This window comes from Rhineura floridana, chromosome 2 (assembly GCF_030035675.1).
Source record: "Rhineura floridana isolate rRhiFlo1 chromosome 2, rRhiFlo1.hap2, whole genome shotgun sequence".
In the NCBI taxonomy this organism is placed as follows: Eukaryota; Metazoa; Chordata; class Lepidosauria; order Squamata; family Rhineuridae; genus Rhineura; species Rhineura floridana.
This window is the reverse complement of record NC_084481.1, coordinates 144,694,908-144,713,719: the sequence shown is the minus strand read 5'-3', so window position 1 is coordinate 144,713,719 and position 18,812 is coordinate 144,694,908. Positions and strand designations below refer to the sequence as shown.

General features: G+C 41.1%; 1 protein-coding gene across 10 annotated transcripts in view; it reads right to left on the bottom strand.

The window, feature by feature from the left end:
- Window positions 1-18,812, bottom strand: part of CD44 (CD44 molecule (Indian blood group)) — a 132,595-nt gene that overhangs the window by 63,645 nt on the left and 50,138 nt on the right. For all 10 annotated transcript variants that reach the window (XM_061610760.1, XM_061610768.1, XM_061610766.1 and 7 more), the window contains exons 2-3: window positions 6,659-6,824; window positions 210-346 (exon numbers count right to left, since the gene is read on the bottom strand). In XM_061610760.1, coding sequence (XP_061466744.1) covers window positions 210-346; window positions 6,659-6,824 — 303 coding nt within the window. The remainder of the gene's footprint in view (window positions 1-209; window positions 347-6,658; window positions 6,825-18,812) is intronic.

Below are 18,812 nucleotides of genomic sequence, written 5' to 3'. Positions count from 1 at the left end.
GCACACAAGGAACATTTTTGCATTCCTAACTTGCATGCTACTTTTGTTACCTACTGGGGACTGCTTTGAAGCACCTGTCAGGCCACAATATATGGCTGGCTGAGCAAGTTCAACTTGTTAAGTCACCATGCAGGATTGCAGAACAAACCCTGTTTCTTAGCATGTGTTCAGTCATCTATGAGGGAGCATGTAACCAAACCAAAACATACCTGATGCATTGAAGCAATAGGCATCGTATTTGTCCGATATATTTGACATAAGAATGTAAATCCCAGTGTTATTTGCTGCACACAGATGATAAGGGGTTTGTCGAGGAATTACAATTTTGTCTTCTATATAACCATATCTAGAAAAAACGGGGGGAAAGACATAATCATAGTAGCGCATGTAAGTATATAACCAATTTACACAGAACTGTATTCACTGTCGATCAATTCCAATTCTACCCATAGCTGGTTTTGGTTTGGTTTGTATTTTGTGTCTGCGTATCGTTGACTCTATAGTCCATCTTGCATCCCACGAAGTCTATGAAACCAGTTATAGTCCAATAGTACTACTATAGCAGCTGCCAAAGGGAAAACAACCTTTTGAGGTGATCCTTCAGCGGGTCCAAGTCAGAGCCCCAGAAACTCTGCTCTTCTAGAAACAGCAAGTGGAGCAGCAGCTGGAATGTATTGTTATTCTTTATATTCTCACATTGAATATGTAATTTTAGTGCTTTTATTTTGTATTTTTGTTGGTTTTCATTGTAAGCCACTTTCAGCATTAGAAAAGTGGGATATAAATTAACCTAACTGGATCTACAGTACACATCAAATATGTGTATAAATATCGTACAAATTAGATACCTAAAGGAGGAGATTCATTGAGAAAGAAGTAAATGTTTCACATTTTTTAAAAAAAATTAGTTGATGCTCATTGTAGCAAATGGAAGGAGCCATATTTTTGTGATACAGAACAACTTTTGCAAATATCTGGCTCCAGGTATTCCTGATATCTCTGTTTAAAAAATCCCAGATAGCAGAGCTGGGAGAGACCTCCATCTTGAAATTATAGAAAGAAACTGCAGACAGCTTAGATGGTACTAACCTCACTCAATATTAGGTAGCTTTGATATTACCAAAGGCCTGATTCTCTGTTAGGTAGCTTCATTTGTTCACTGTACACAACAAACAATAGAAAGGATTTGGCAGATGAGCATTGCTCATTTAGGAACTATAAAAAGGGACTGCATTTAAGAAAGAAAGGAATTTCCCTACAGCCAAAATGCCTGGCCAACTGGCTTTGGCCATCCGAAACTATTTCCTCAGCAGAGGCTGCGTTCTGAATTCCAGATATCGCCATGGTTGAGGGGGGAAGAATATTAAAGGGTGAATGGTCCCATACTTACACAAAGGGTTATACTAGGCACCTTTATGTGATTTCGTTCAGATCTGTGTTCCGTGAATCCAGACTCTATATTTTCCTAACTTATCAGCAAAAGAAACTGACAGTTCTATTGCAAAAAAGGGCAGAGGAGAGGCAGGGATGATGAAAAACATACCATCCTCTAAAAATTGCAAAGCTTTTATAAAATGTTGAAATGTAGCAATAATTTACACATGGAACGCTAGCTAAAATATTTAATACCCTTATTATTCTTTTCTGAACACAGGGTTTCCCAGCATATATAGAGCCTCATAAATTGGGCTGAGATTTCCATGAAACATGTGATTAAGAAAATTATGAAACAAGTTATGGCTATTTTGCAATCCTATTTCAAATTTCTAATTCTTCCACATTAACTGGCTTCCCTTAAACGAACCTGTCTGCCATCTCCTTTTTTAAAAAACTGCTATTGATCAATCACAGATGTCTAACATAGGCACTGTGAAAACTATGAGTTGTATCCAATGCTGCTGTTACATTTGCTCAAAAAATCTCTTTGTGCAATGGAATTTCCTCTCCTTCCCTATTCAGTTGGAGGACCCGCTGGAGTAGATTTTGGGAGTGTTCAGGGAGAGGAGAAGAAGGCAAAGTCTTGTTGTATAAGCAGAATGCCACTTTTGCAGTGTTGGATACAGCCCTCAGTTTTCCTATTAAGTGAGATCCAGAAAACTATACTTCACTAATGGGGTCCATGTTCACCTGGTTCACATCACAGCATGACTTTCACAACACTGAATGTTGAAAAACATTTAGGAACATAATATTCCTTAGCTGACATATCAGTGTTTACTACTAGTTCTACATTCTTTATGCTAATGCTAGAACTAGTTTTCCTTCCTTATAATCTAGATAAAAATATGCATATGTTATATTAGAAATGCAAAATGATTAAAATTATATAAATGACTTAAATAAAATAATTAAATAATATTTAAACCCATCCAACTCATTCATACATGCATTCACATTTATTTTCTATTCCATTTGTATACAGTACTTGGGCTACAATCCTACGAGCATTTACTTTGGAGTAAGTCTCATTGAACTCAGTGGGACTGATTTCCAAGTAAATGTGTGAAGATTCAGGCCGTACGTGTTACTTCTCCTGAGGTCTACAGTAAAGCCAATGTACTATGGCAACTGGTTTCTAGTAAAAGATAAACTCCAGCAAAAAGCAAAGCCTATTTCAGATGAATGCACAGGGACACCACCATCCTGGCGATAGGCTTCTGCCTAAGATGCCCAGATGCAAAAGTTGACAGGGCTCCCCCGGGCTTGTCTTGTTGAATCAGACTACTCTTGCTCCCCCTACACTCTTTCATTATGACTTGTAGAAGCAGCTTTCTTAGAAACTCATTGCATCCTTTATAAAAATCCAATATATCTTGCATTATATATTCAGAAATCAGTCTAACAAGCTTTAAGGCAATAACATGCACCACACAGTTTGAGGAGTCTTTGTGGAGCTTGAGCGCTACACTTAGGCCCCAGTTTCCTTGGTAAGCGACATTTTGAGCCTTAGAAACAGTAGCATTTCTAGCTCATCATAACTATTTTACTGTACAATTGAGGCAGCTAGTGGTATCACCACATTGCAAAACATTGGCAAGCATGCAGTTGCAAATGTAGACCATAACATTGTCTACCAAGCCAGAACCCATTTCTCAGAGCCAATGCATGCCTGATAGGGCAGCATCGCTGGGATTGTTACCATGGTATGTACAAAACAACCCAGTACAGTCTCAGGTCTGTAACAATCTCAGACACCATACTAATCTCTAAAATACCTTGCATAAGAAAATAAGCAGTAAAATGAGGAAATCAGCTCTTCATTATGGAAAGAATTTCAGTGTTTTGCTGTTTAATTTATTTTAGGTTCTGTCTCATCCCTTCTACAACTGCCTGTGATTTACAGAATATGTGTTCTGTTCAAATATTGTTAAAAATAGGAAAGAATATCCATTGGAGTGATTAATAATTCTCACCACGACCATTACTGTAAGGATGTCCACAATGTCTGCCATATATGGCTGCAATAACCTTTTCAGAGCCCCTTGGGAGGATGGGCTTTTTTAAAAAAGCAGTTAAATAATTTCTGATCTTATAAAAAAAAAGATTGTGCTTATTATCCCCCAAAGAGATTATTCCACGTCTTCACTGACTGTTATTTTGATGTGATGTTTTTAGATAACATGTTTCTTTCATTTTCTTTCTCCCGTAGTTTTGTATATCACAGTAATTTCTATCCAACCCATACCCTGCAAAAAGGAATAATAACGCAATGCTGGCCCTTTGGGCAAGTGGGATTATAGGAGATCCTTTGAGAATGCCTCCTGGAGACTATGCAACTATGAATAACTCAGCTTGACATTTATTCCATAAACAATTAAATATTTTTGAACGATTGCACCAACAGTAACTAGCTAATATAATTACTTTCCATGTGAATTGGGCTAATTACATTCCATCCCAATGATGTTGTCTTTTACTCCTAGTATATTAAAAATACTCTTACACAAGACCAACTATTGAGTGGACTACCAACCAGTAAGTAAATCCACATTGTAATGATGCAAAATCAAAAGCAGTTGAACCTTATCTGGATCCCTATGAATGCAAAGGTGGTGTTTCATCAGTTTGCTTTTCCTCAATGTTGAATGTTCAGAGAGATTAATTATTAGTAATGGTGCCACATACATGGAGGAAAAAGCCTACAGCTCATTTAATATGTTAACTTAATGGGCATATGCTACCTTTAGGCTGCAGTTCTGCTTCCATGTAGTTGCCCAAGGCAAGTAACAATTCCTTCCAGACAACTGAGTTACCAGATCAGTGTTTAAGCTGCCCTGTGGCACATAAATCTATGCAGGTGGGCAGGAATGCTGGTAAATATTTATTGTACTTAACTGCAATGCCGCTGATGAAATCTGGCATAGCACAGTGACTAATAGTGTGATTAACAGTATGAGCTGGGAAGTGTCTGGCTCAAATCTTGCATGAGCTATGTAATTAAGTGGCCTTAAGGCAAGCTCAGTCTCTCCATCTGATGTATGGGGACAATCATATAGATCTACCTTATAGGTTTGTTATAAGACAGGGATTTGGAACTTGGAGTCCAGCAACATCTGGAGGGCCACAGTTCCCATCGCCCCAGCCAATGTAGTCAATGGTAAGGGATGCTGGGAATGGTAGTCCAGCAACATCTGGCAGGTCACAGCTTTCGCCATCCCTGTTCTAAGGATTACAAAAATAATGCTTGTGAGCAAGTGAGTCTTTAACTGGTGGGTTGGGGGTGACTCACAATAGGGTCACATCCCAATTTATGCACCATTTTCTTTTTAAACATTTTGAATTGAATGAGAAAGATGAACAGAGAAAGAAAAAGTGAGAGAAAGGAGGAAAAGAGAACACAAGAGGGTGGGAGACATATGAGGTGCACAGTTAAAACATTAAAAGTGAGTTCACTGGTAAAGCCTGGCCTTAACTCAAAGGTGGATCCAGCATCTGAAAGGTTTGAAGAGTACTAGTCTAAAATACTATATCAATGTTTGTTATAATCATCATCATTACATTACATATAAAAGATCACAGTAAAATGGCAAAAATCCCAAAAGCTAGCTAGCATTATTGCTGAAGACTCTTTGCTAACTCTCAGCTGTGCATTTTGGTTTCATCTTGGTTTGGAAAGCTCAAAAACTCTGATTTAAGAAGACTCACGAGGACATAGACCAGTTTAACCTTTATTCTGTGACACGTGGTGCTAACTATCTTAATGTTATCTACACTTATAAAGCACCAGAAGAACAAAAAAAAAAGGGGGGGATAGACCATACAATATTAGCTAGTAGGGAGAGTAGCTATTTAAGATGGAGCCTAAATTTCCATGTGGACCTTCCTTAATTAGCATCAAAATAAAGTGATCCATTGTGCTTGTTTACTGAATGATCCCAAATCCTTAGAAAGGGATATTGTGATGATCTCATAATTCTCAGTTACAGTAGGGCCCCACTCATACGGTGGGTTATGTTCCAGACCCCCGCCTAAAAGCAAAACCTGCCAAAAAGCAGAACTCATTCAATAGAATGGCGCCCGACGCATGAAAAATGCTGTAAAAGCAGAACAAGCGCTGTATGAGTGGGGCCTTACTGTAATTGAAAGCTGCCGTCTTGGCAGAACACCGCAAAGCGGAATGCTGAAAAGCAGGGCCCTACTGTATAGGAGCGGAACAGGACTGCATCTGTTGGCATGTCACCATGCTTGCTGGCCACCCCCCAATTTCACTGCACAATCCCAATCATGCAAGCCTCTCATCAGCATGGAACACCTGAGTACATAGGTCTCCTTTTGGGCTCTTTGTGTGAACACTAGAAGAGCGTAGTTAACAACAGGGATGAAGCTATCAGGTACCCTCCATACTCTTATCTAAACGTGGATGGAGATTGTAAAGGGGCTAAAGTCATGCGATAAATTGTGAAGGTGGCAATATTCATGTGCAAGTCATCACAAACATTCTTACATTCAGTCAACAGACATATAGAACAAACTGCTTTACCTTAAGTCTATGAGTAGAGGTATCTTGTGAAATGGGTTTCTGACACTCATCGTGTGTCTCATTATCATAGCAGGTTAGAGAACCAGAGTGACAGAAATTAAATACATCTTGGCTGAGGAACAAATTTACTTCATTTCACCTGTGAGTCTATTGTGGAAAAACACTCACTTCATATTCGAGTACATACAGTCTTCCTACAGGGTCCACAGCTGGGAAGTGGATGTATTATTTTAATTTAGAGCATAAGCTTGATTTGCAGAGGTCTGATTGGCCTGTCATTGAGTCAATTAGGAAACAATTTCCACCCCTTTTAAAGACCACACAGTGCACACCTCTGATTGCTTGGCCCTTGTGATACTCAGGGAGCTACCTCTGCTCCTCTCTCAGAACTAATTTAAACCTTTAAAAAAGTAGTCTAAAAAGTTTTTTAAAAGAAAAAGAAATGTTGAAATAATGCTGGAGTGAAGTAACATGGTGCATGCTGGCATTCGGGAATTAAAGTGGACACTCTGTCCAAAGCATGAGGGGAACAGTTTCAATCCATAGATAGATGTTCATCTCTTGGTTGAGGAACGAGGCTAGGGGAAGCACAGCTCAACTGGCAGCCAAACAAACAAAATGTCCACACCTTTCTGAAGGTATATCTGTCTTCAACTGTGTTTCCTTTAGATTTCCTACCTGCAGGTTTCAAATCCAAGTTCAAAAGCTTTCTCCATCTGATCCCATGTTGGAATGGTGCTGTTGAGGGCTTTACAAAGCTCAATGGCCTCGTCTTTTGAAAGGCTGTAACGATGATTCTTCTCAACATGGAAAACACCTGCATATCTGCAACTTATATTCAAACCTGTTCATTAGAGAAAAGCAAAGAACAGATTACATAATGAGATTGGCCATTGCACTGTTGCTTTTGAAATACCATGTCAAATGTTTGGCTGTTTCAAAATACTAATAACTTTAGTGGCATTACTGAACCATTTATCTAATCAAAATAACTTTAAGCAAACAAAACAAATCAGGAAGAAACGGCTTGTTTGCCACTGAGATTTTGTCATCTTTTGACCTCAGGTCTCTCAGAATCTGATGGACAGCACTGCACAAAAGGGCCTTTGAAATGATAAATTGTTTGTTCATGTTACAAATGGAATCTTCCAAGCTTTATAGTGACAGAAGCATATTGGAGTTAGTTTCCTCTTCACACATATCATCTATATAATCTGAAATATCCCCATTATCATTAGCATAAGTCTTCTTTCAGCACTGGCTTTGGTTCAAAATACATTTTTGCCTCAGAAAAATTAGCTAAACAGAACATGTACCAAGAGGAAAGGAAATGCTCGAGAGCATTATCTTCTTTGGGGCTTGAAAAAACACACTGGTTTGAAAAGCAAAGTTAATGAATTTGGTTATCACTGTTTAGGAGACATGTAAAGCTCACTACTTAAAGATCAGAACGTCCCATGCAAATACAAAGGATACATCTTCCTCAAGCAGAAGGTCAGCCATGCTTTAATTTCAACATGGGAGCAGGTGGGACATTCTTATGCAACATGCTTTAAGTTTATGTGTCCTTTTCTAAGACAACACTGGCCTCTTCCAGAGTATCAAATAATGAAGATACATAAATCTACATTTGTGCTTCAGAAGAGGCCTGATTGTGGCCACAATTACAGAAAAATATTCCATGTGCCAAATTTGTAGATGTCCACAACTTCTGCTCAACATTCCTTTAACTGGGATTTTATAATGTATTTCTGTTTAGGTTGCGAGTAGCAAAAGCCAATCATAGCATGAGGCAGAGGAAGACCAATTTCTACTCCAGCCCTGTTCCCTGAAAGCCAGGCCTAACATTTGCTTGGCCATAGCCCTGAACAAATTGGAGTCTGATGTAATTCAGCATGTGAACGAAAAGTGGTCAATTATAAAAATAATTCTTGGCTCACTGCTTCCCATTGCACCTGATAAAAAGCAAAAGGCCCATGAAATTTCACTGGGTGGGATTTAGGAGGGAGATCAAAGGAATACTCTAGGCTTTCCCCCAATCTGCCTTACCCACATCACCTTCAGTCTGGCCCCTTCATTTGTGTCTTTCAACTTCTCCTACCTCCACTGTGGCAACTCATACCACTGCTCTCTCTCTCTCTCTCTCTCTCTCTCTTACACACACACACACACACTGAACATTATTTAAGACTGTGCTAGTATCTATTAATTCATGACTCCTATATTACCTGTATCATTACATTCTCAGTATTAATATTACAGGAATTTGAAACTGGCTTTGTTTCAAAGTACACCTTTGTGTCAGAAAATATAACCCAACAGAAAAAAATAACCTCCCAATGTAGGATGAAGCAAATGAAGCTGTATCTAGGCCCTTAGCACCATCCAGGATACTATTAAGAAAAACTGAATGAGGGGCAACTGTAATGCACTGAAAAGGAAACAGAAGAATGAAAGAGGAAGGAAGCGAAATGTTGCCTAGAAAACCTGGCCTAACCAGTTCCTGTGTCACTAACCACAGGTGACGCTTTTAACAGCATGGAAATGTCACCTGCTAAAGACCTAAGAGTAAGGGCTGGTAACAAAAGTTGGCAACTCTAAGGAAAGTTCCACGAATCGTGAGGACTGGCTGGACAAAAGGGTCACTTCACTAATAGGCAAAATTTGGTAACATGCGGCTCTGAGCATATGGTGAGTGGTGGCAACACCTGCAATCAGGACTGCATCTCCAAAGATGGAGAATTACATTTTTTGCATGTTTGTTGGTGTTCTTCTTACTTTGCTTCTTTCCTGTGATTCCACAGAGCACCTAACCTAGAAAATTATATTTCTCTCATCAGTCACTGCCTCTCAGCCTCATGAAAACCCTAGTCATAGGGTCGCCATAAGTCAGAATCGACTTGAAGGCAGTACATCATCCTAGAAATCTGTGTCAAATTTATTTTTATTAATTTCAAAGCCTTTTTGTTGGTTAATGTCATATGATGGTGAAGATAGCCTTTTGTGTTTTAAACTGGAGGTTATGTTCTGTTTCTATTTGGGGTGCATTAATAGTTGAATCTGAAACTGTAGTTCAGTGTAAAATCAAGTAGCAATAAGTTGCTACTTAAGCAATGACTGTTGGAAAATACAAACTAGGCCTGCCCAAGATGCATGTGTTCAGCCTGCTATGCTTAAACCACCCTACTTAAGGAAGGGTGGGCACGGTCAATTAAACATACAGCACACTTAGAAATTTGCTAGAATATATTTCACCTCCCACTATTTTATCTTGTGCAAACTGAGACACTCTTCATGTTCACTGGACACTATTCTGCAGAATAGTCAGAGCCATTATTCCACAACTCTTTTTGGAGTTTTTTAGTGTAAAGTATGCAAAGTATTGCTGTACTTCACATATTCACAGAAACAGAAGCAAAAGAAAATGATTTACCATAGGAAACTTCACTGAAATTGCAAAGTAAATCAAACATATTTAAAGTTACTATCTGAACTATATCCTAATATTGCTTGGAAGTTGTTTAAAAACACTATATTAGAAGCTCAACTGGAGTGCATACCGCAGATCAGAAAAGGTACCACCAGGGCCAAGAAGATGCCAGCATGGTTAACGAGCAAAGTCAAGGAAGCTCTTAGAGGCAAAAAGTCTTCCTTCAGAAAATGGAAGTCTTGTCCGAATGAAGAAAATAAAAAAGAACACAAACTCTGGCAAAAGAAATGCAAGAAGACAATAAGGGATGCTAAAAAAGAATTTGAGGAGCACATTGCTAAGAACATAAAAACCAACAACAAAAAATTCTATAAATACATTCAAAGCAGGAGACCATCTAGGGAGGCGATTGGACCCTTGGATGATAAGGGAGTCAAAGGTGTACTAAAGAACGATAAGGAGATTGCAGAGAAGCTAAATGAATTCTTTGCATCTGTCTTCACAGTGGAAGATATAGGGCAGATCCCTGAACCTGAACTAACATTTGCAGGAAGGGATTCTGAGGAACTGAGACAAATAGTGGTAACGAGAGAGGAAGTCCTAAGCTTAATGGACAATATAAAAACTGACAAATCACCGGGCCCGGATGGCATCCACCCGAGAGTTCTCAAAGAACTCAAAGGTGAAATTGCTGATCTGCTAACTAAAATATGTAACTTGTCCCTTGGGTCCTCCTCCGTGTCTGAGGACTGGAAAGTGGCAAATGTAACGCCAATCTTCAAAAAGGGATCCAGAGGGGATCCCGGAAATTACAGGCCAGTTAGCTTAACTTCTGTCCCTGGAAAACTGGTAGAAAGTATTATTAAAGCTAGATTAACTAAGCACATAGAAGAACAAGCCTTGCTGAAGCACAGCCAGCATGGCTTCTGCAAGGGAAAGTCCTGTCTCAGTAACCTATTAGAATTCTTTGAGAGTGTCAACAAACATATAGATAGAGGTGATCCAGTGGACATAGTGTATTTAGACTTTCAAAAAGCGTTTGACAAGGTACCTCACCAAAGGCTTCTGAGGAAGCTTACCAGTCATGGAATAAGAGGAGAGGTCCTCTTGTGGATAAGGAATTGGTTAAGAAGCAGAAAGCAGAGAGTAGGAATAAACGGACAGTTCTCCTAATGGAGGGCTGTAGAAAGTGGAGTCCCTCAAGGATCGGTATTGGGACCTGTACTTTTCAACTTGTTCATTAATGACCTAGAATTAGGAGTGAGCAGTGAAGTGGCCAAGTTTGCTGACGACACTAAATTGTTCAGGGTTGTTAAAACAAAAAGGGATTGCGAAGAGCTCCAAAAAGACCTCTCCAAACTGAGTGAATGGGCGGAAAAATGGTAAATGCAATTCAATATAAACAAGTGTAAAATTATGCATATTGGAGCAAAAAATCTGAATTTCACATATACTTTCTTTTTTTTTTTTTCAATAATTTTTATTCAGATTTTCATAAAACATACAAGACAAAATCATAAAACATTCAAAGACAAAAAACAAAATCAAAAATAGTTAAACAAAAAGAAAAAAAGAAGAAAAAAAAAAAAAACAAAAATAAAAAATAAAGAGTAAAATATTGACTTCCCATTTGTCAAAGATCAAGTGAATGGGCGGAAAAATGGTAAATGCAATTCAATATAAACAAGTGTAAAATTATGCATATTGGAGCAAAAAAATCTTAATTTCACATATACTTTCATGGGGTCTGAACTGGCGGTGACCGACCAGGAGAGAGACCTCGGGGTTGTAGTGGACAGCACGATGAAAATGTCGACCCAGTGTGCGGCAGCTGTGAAAAAGGCAAATTCCATGCTAGCGATAATTAGGAAAGGTATTGAAAATAAAACAGCCGATATCATAATGCCGTTGTATAAATCTATGGTGCGGCCGCATTTGGAATACTGTGTACAGTTCTGGTCGCCTCATCTCAAAAAGGATATTATAGAGTTGGAAAAGGTTCAGAAGAGGGCAACCAGAATGATCAAGGGGATGGAGTGACTCCCTTACGAGGAAAGGTTGCAGCATTTGGGGCTTTTTAGTTTAGAGAAAAGGCGGGTCAGAGGAGACATGATAGAAGTGTATAAAATTATGCATGGCATTGAGAAAGTGGATAGAGAAAAGTTCTTCTCCCTCTCTCATAATACTAGAACTCGTGGACATTCAAAGAAGCTGAATGTTGGAAGATTCAGGACAGACAAAAGGAAGTACTTCTTTACTCAGCGCATAGTTAAACTATGGAATTTGCTCCCACAAGATGCAGTAATGGCCACCAGCTTGGATGGCTTTAAAAGAAGATTAGACAAATTCATGGAGGACAGGGCTATCAATGGCTACTAGCCATGATGGCTGTGCTCTGCCACCCTAATCAGAGGCAGCATGCTTCTGAAAACCAGTTGCCGGAAGCCTCAGGAGGGGAGAGTGTTCTTGCACTCGGGTCCTGCTTGCGGGCTTCCCCCAGGCACCTGGTTGGCCACTGTGAGAACAGGATGCTGGACTAGATGGGCCACTGGCCTGATCCAGCAGGCTCTTCTTATGTTCTTATGTTCTTATTGTTACTTCTCCCTGCTAAAACAAGATCAGCGCAGCACATATCTTGTTTCTGTTCTTTGGGCTGACTGCAAATGTTGCCACCACTCACCAGAGGCACGTTACCAAATTCTTCCAAGCTATACAGGAAGTGGATTGGACTGTGAAAGAGCAACCCAAATTATGTTTGCATTTTTTAGAACTTTGTAGGACAATACAATATCTCAGAGAGGAGGTCAGGTCTCCTGCTCCCCTGGTGTATTCACTAGAGCTGCCCAATTTCCCTGCTTTTTAAAGTTTGATAGAAATATCAAATGGCTATAGGTACGTTCTTAAACTGCAAGGTTTTTTTTGCCTATTCGTATATTTCTCTGCTTTTTAATCCAGGAGGTAAGAAATGGGATCCCGTGCAAGTTTGCTGAGAATGGATTGATGTTTTGCATGCTTACTGAGTTCAATGGGATTTACTCCCATGCAATCATGCTTTGGATAGGTAAAACTGATCTTGGGGAAGGAGGAGGGGAGAGGGAAGGAGGAAGAGAGGGGAGAGGGGAAGCAGATGGGGATTGGAAGGAGAGGGGGAGGGGCAAGAGGGAGGGGATAGGAGGGAGGGGGAGGGATTTGATCATTTGCATGCTTATTGAGTTCACTGGGATTTATTCCTATACAATCATGCTTAAGATAGGTGAAACTGACCTGGTGGAGGGACAGGGAGAAGGGGAGGGGTACAGAGGAAGGGGCAGGGGAGTAGGGGGAGGGAAGAGATTGGGTGAGTGGACACTGGGCAGAGGGAAAGCCCCTTTCCTTACTAAAAGGAAAACATTGTGAACAGTATCATTCTTTTTCAGGGTTTCCCCCACCTTTTTATTCTACAGAAAAGTCTCCTACCCAAATTTAAATCAAAGCTATCCCTGGCCACATCCACACCAGACCTTTATTCCACTTTAAAAAGTCATGGCATCTCCCAAAGAATCCTGGGAAGTATAGTTTGTGAAGGTGCTGAGAGTTGTTAGAAAATGCCCTATTACCTTCACAGATCTGCAGTCCCCAGAAAAGAAGCTTACTGTTAAACCACTCTGACCACTGGAATTCTGTCAGGGGAACAGGAGTATCCTAAGAACTCTCAGCACCCTTCACAAACTACACTTCCCAGAACCATTTGGGAGAAGCCATGACTGTTTAAATTGGAATAAATGTCTGGCATGGGTGTGGCCACCTCATTAGCTAAGGCAAACAGCTATGAATCTGGCTTTTAGAACACTGACAGTTGGTTCTTACTGAGCATGCCTGTGCTATCATAGAGCTAAATTTCTTAAATTAATTAAAAATCAATCATGCATTTTTTAAAACTTTAAACTGCAGAAAAGGAAGGTCAGAGCATGAGGCAAGGTCAGTAGTCTGATTACAAGTACTCTGTGAACATGGCTGATTTTTAATTCATTTCAACAGATTATGAAACCACGGACAGAAAAAAGTCCAAAAGGGGGCTTATTTCCCCCCTCACATTTTACACTTGGAACTCTAGATTCTCTCTGAGTGTTTTGTGTATCGCCATGAAAACTTAGAGGGTTGTTAAGCAAGCATTTCTGAGTTCAGGACTATAAATTTTGTAAGGTTTTGTTTTGAAATGAGTTTATGGGAAGCAGCAGAATGGCACGGGGGTATTTTCAATTTAACATTGCGGAATGTGAAAAATCCATGCTGGCTGTATTATACAGTCACTCTTGTGACTGTATAATATATTAGGGATGGATGAGAAATTCATTTCTGTTCGCATTTCAAGCCAAATCTATCAAATTTGCACTTTCCTAAACAACATGAGAACCAAAACACAGGCATCCTCCGAAATCCGCACTTATTCAGATTTTGAATGCAGTTCACAAAGCAAACAATGTTTACAAAAATAAATATATTAGGAGAATATATTAGGAGAAATTGCTTGCAAAACTGTGCACATTAGTGAAACCTGCCTATATAAAACTGATTTTGATTGGGAAAATGACAAACGGAGAGAACTGAAAATTCTTTCCATCCCTAATATACACACTGAAAGATTACCTCCACTTCTCCACTTCGTAGCCATACTCTGGGGGTACAATTCATAATGTGACAGAAAATAGAACGTTTAAACAGATCACTACATATAAACAAGTGGATGGTTTTGTTTTGTTTTACTCGTTAGAATGTAAGCCATTGGGTTAAGTTTCTATTCTGTGTTTTATATTGTACATTGCCATGTATTGTTCTGGACACAAATAATAAATATTATTATGGTTGTTGTTGATAATCATTAGAGATCTTGCTGCTTTTTACTTCTTCAGGCCAATTATATAATTTCTTTCAGCACTATTGTTTCATTAACATAAATACTAAATCAATGCTTATATTCGGAATATTGGGCTTCTTGTGGGAGGACGGGTGGGACATTGATTGATTGATTGATTGATTGACTGACTGAATATTTTATTATTAATTCAGGCACTACCCTTCTCCAAAGCCACTGTTTCCAAACTATGGAGCTGAGTCTCCATACAAAGATGGAAATTCCTCCCAGACACCTCATCCCTACCCAGTTAGCTTTTTCGGACTCGGGATTCCTGACCCTGAAAGACCTGAGAGACTTGGGAGGCAGCTGACCAAGAGAGGAGGCGGAGCTCTGGTGAGGTAAGCAGCTCATCTGCATACTTTCTTTCCCATCAGGCTCGGCGGTGCGTGCCTTACGGTGCGCAAATTTAAATAAAACCAAAAAACCAAAACACCAAACCAAACTCCGTTCGACTAATTCCTGGCACTCACAAGAGAAACATCAAGACTGCCACTGACAACAGAAATAGGAAACAACAAACATAAAATGGAGGGGGATCAAGCAGTTGTTGTCACCTGCAACATGTGCGCTATGTTCATCTTCTTAACGGAAACCAGACGCAATTACACTTGCAGCAAGTGCAGATTGGTGGCGCTCCTAGAAGAAAAGGTTAGGGGGCTGCAGCAACGCATAGACACCCTGCGACTTATCAGAGAAGATGAGGACTTCCTCGATAGAACACAAGAGGAATTAAGGGAGCGACACAAAGTACAGGAAGAAAGTGACAAGGAAGAACAGGACTGCAACAGCAACAAATCCCCGTGGAGGACTGTCACTGTAAGGGCACGGAAAAACAGGAGGGATTCAGAACTGATGCAACTAACATATCGCTTTCAGTGTCTCTTGGCAGACAGCACCTCTGAAGAGCCTCAACAAACTCACCTGCATCAAGAGACACTGACTGCAAAGGAAGACTCCACACCCCGGAAAAAGGAAGCTGATGCAACCACTGCTCGTGGCAAAAAGAGGAGGGTGCTGGTGGTTGGAGACTCGTTGCTCAGGGGGGTAGAGGCACCGGTATGCCAGCAGGACAAAATGAATCGGGAAGTCTGTTGTCTCCCTGGGGCACGCATCCGGGACATCGCTGACAACCTGCCGAGGCTCATTGGGAAACAAGATAGGTACCCCTTTCTCCTCATCCACGTGGGCATGAACGACACGGCCAGAAACACCTTGGAACAGATCACCTCGGACTATGAGGCTCTGGGTAGGAAGGTCAAGCATTTGGGGGCGCAGGTGGTCTTCTCGTCAATTCTTCCCGTCAAGGATAGAGGATTACAAAGGGAAAGGAAGATACTGCAGGTCAACGACTGGTTACACAGATGGTGTCGACGGGAGAGGTTTGGATTCTGGGACCATGGTCTAAGCTTCTTGGAGGGGGGACTGTTGGCAAGAGATGGGCTGCACCTCACGAGGACTGGGAAGAATCTCTTGGGAAGAAGTATGGCAAAACTCATCAAGAGGGCTTTAAACTAAAGCCTCTGGGGGATGGAGATGATAGCTTAAAGACCGATCCAAAGACAGCGGGTTGTAAATGCAAGGATTTGAAGGGTACAGGAGACACTGGTAGAGAGAAAGGGATGCACGGCAAAGCTCACAGTATATCAACGGAGGAATCCAATCGGGACAAAAGAGACTTCTGCTGTCTATATACCAACGCGCGGAGCTTAGGAAACAAGCAAGGGGAGCTTGAAGTCTTAGTGCATCAAGGCAAATATGACTTCATAGGGATAACAGAAACTTGGTGGGATGACTCCCATGATTGGAATATAGCCATTCAAGGATATAAACTCTACAGAAAGAATAGAAGCAACAGAAAAGGAGGGGGAGTAGCGTTATACGTCAAAGACAAATACACCTCTATGGAAATCCAAGACAGCGAACAAAGTGGTCCGGTAGAGACCATTTGGGTAAAAATAAATGGAGAAACAAATAAAACCGACATGGTAGTAGGTGTATACTACAGACCCCCTGGCCAAGAAGAGGTGGTAGACGAGGCCTTTCTCAAACAAATCTCTGAAATCTCAAGGAGGCAAGAAGTAGTAGTGATGGGGGACTTCAACTACCCGGATATCTGCTGGGAGACAAACTCTGCAAAGCACAAAGCCTCCAACAAATTCCTGATGGGCCTTGCTGATAATTTCCTCTTTCAAAAAGTAGAAGAAGGAACAAGGGGATCGGCAATCCTGGACCTGATCTTAACTAACACGGACGAATTAGTCACGGGAATTAAAGCGGTCGGTACCTTGGGGGAAAGTGACCACGTAATGCTGGAATTCGGGATTTTGGGGAAAGCCAAAGAAGAATATAGTCAAACATGGACCTTGGATTTCAGGAAAGCCGATTTTAGCAAGCTCAGGGAAATGATGGGTAGGATCCCGTGGCTAGATAGACTAAAGAAAAAAGGAGCCCAAGAAGCGTGGGAGTTCATGAAGAATGTATTACAAAAAGTGCAGTCGCAAACAATTCCAAAGAGGAAGAAAAATGGAAGACATCGGAAAAAGCCAATGTGGCTACACGGAAGACTGGTGGAGGAGGTAAAAGTAAAAAAGAGCATGTATAAAGAATGGAAGGAAGGACGCATCACCAAGGAAGAGTACCGACGAGCGGCTCAGGCTTGCAGGAATAGCATAAGGAAAGCTAAAACCCAGAATGAGCTGAGGCTGGCGATGGAAGCGAGGAACAACAAAAAGGGGTTTTTCAGATATGTTCAAAGCAAGAGAAAGACCAAGCAAACGGTGGGACTGCTGCTCAATGAAGATGGCAAAATGTTGACAGATAACGAGGAAAAAGCAGAACTGCTCAAAGCCTATTTTGCCTCTGTTTTCTCCCAAAAAGGGAACAGTGTGCAACCTTGCATCGGTAGCAATCTCAGTAAGGGGTCGGGACTGCAGTTTGAGATTGATAAGGAGATAGTCAAGAAATACCTAGTTAACCTAAATGAGTTCAAATCTCCAGGGCATGATGAACTGCATCCCAGAGTATTGAAGGAACTAGCGGATGTACTCTCGGAACCTCTTGCCATCATCTTTGAGATATCCTGGAGAACGGGAGAGGTGCCGGAGGATTGGAGATGAGCAAACGTCGTCCCGCTCTTTAAAAAGGGTAAAAAAGAAGATCTGGGGAATTACAGGCCGGTCAGTCTGACTTCAATACCGGGAAAGATATTAGAACGGATAATAAAAGAGTCCATTGGCAACTATCTAGATGACAATGCTGTGATTAGAAGGAGCCAGCATGGGTTTGTCAAGAAAAAATCCTGTCAAACTAATCTCATCTCTTTTTTTGAACGGGTCACTAGCTTAGTAGATGGTGGAAATGCTGTAGATGTCATCTATCTAGATTTCAGCAAGGCGTTTGACAAAGTCCCCCACGACCTTTTGATTAGCAAACTGGTCAAATGCGGACTACATGGAAATACTGTCAGGTGGATTCACAACTGGTTGGAAAACCGTACTCAAAGAGTGGTCGTCGGTGGCTCTGCTTCGGACTGGAAGGAGGTCTCGAGTGGAGTGCCACAGGGTTCTGTCCTGGGGCCGATACTCTTCAACATTTTTATCAATGACTTAGATGATGGGGTGGAGGGAAGCCTTATGAAGTTTGCGGATGATACGAAACTGGGAGGGATAGCTAACACAATGGAAGACAGGAATAAAATCCAAAGGGACCTGGATAGACTAGAAAATTGGGCTGAAATTAATAAAATGACATTCAATAAAGACAAATGCAGGATTCTGCATTTAGGCCACAAAAACAAAATGCACGGGTACAGGATGGGAAATACCCGGCTTAGCAGTAGTGCGTGTGAGAAGGACCTTGGAATTGTAGTGGATCGTAAGTTGAACATGACCCAGCAGTGTGATGCTGCGGCAAAAAAGGCAAACGTGGTTTTGGGCTGCATAAACAGAGCTATAGTTTCCAGGTCGAGGGAAGTAATAGTCCCACTATATTCTGCATTGGTCAGGCCTCATCTGGAATACTGCGTTCAGTTCTGGGCGCCTCATTTTAAGAAAGATATAGAGAAGTTAGAGCGGGTTCAGAAGAGGGCGACGAGGATGATAGCCGGTATGGAGAACAAGTCTTATGAGGAAAGGTTGAAGGAACTTGGCATGTTCAGTCTGGTGAAGAGACTGTTGCTGAGGGGCAACATGATTGCACTCTTTAAGTACCTGAAGGGCTGTCACATAGAGGAGGGTACAGATTTGTTCTCTGCTGCCCCAGAGGGTAGGACTAGGTCTAATGGTTTTAAGTTGCAGGAGCGTAAATTCAGATTGGAAATTAGAAGGAACTTCTTGACAGTAAGGGCAGTTCGGCAATGGAACCGACTGCCTAGGGAGGTGGTGGGATCCCCTTCGCTGGATGTCTTCAAGCAGAGGCTGGACATCTATCTGCGGGAGATGCTCTAGCTGTGGATTTCCTGCTGTGAGCAGGGGGCTGGACTCAATGGCCTACAAGGCCCCTTCCAACTC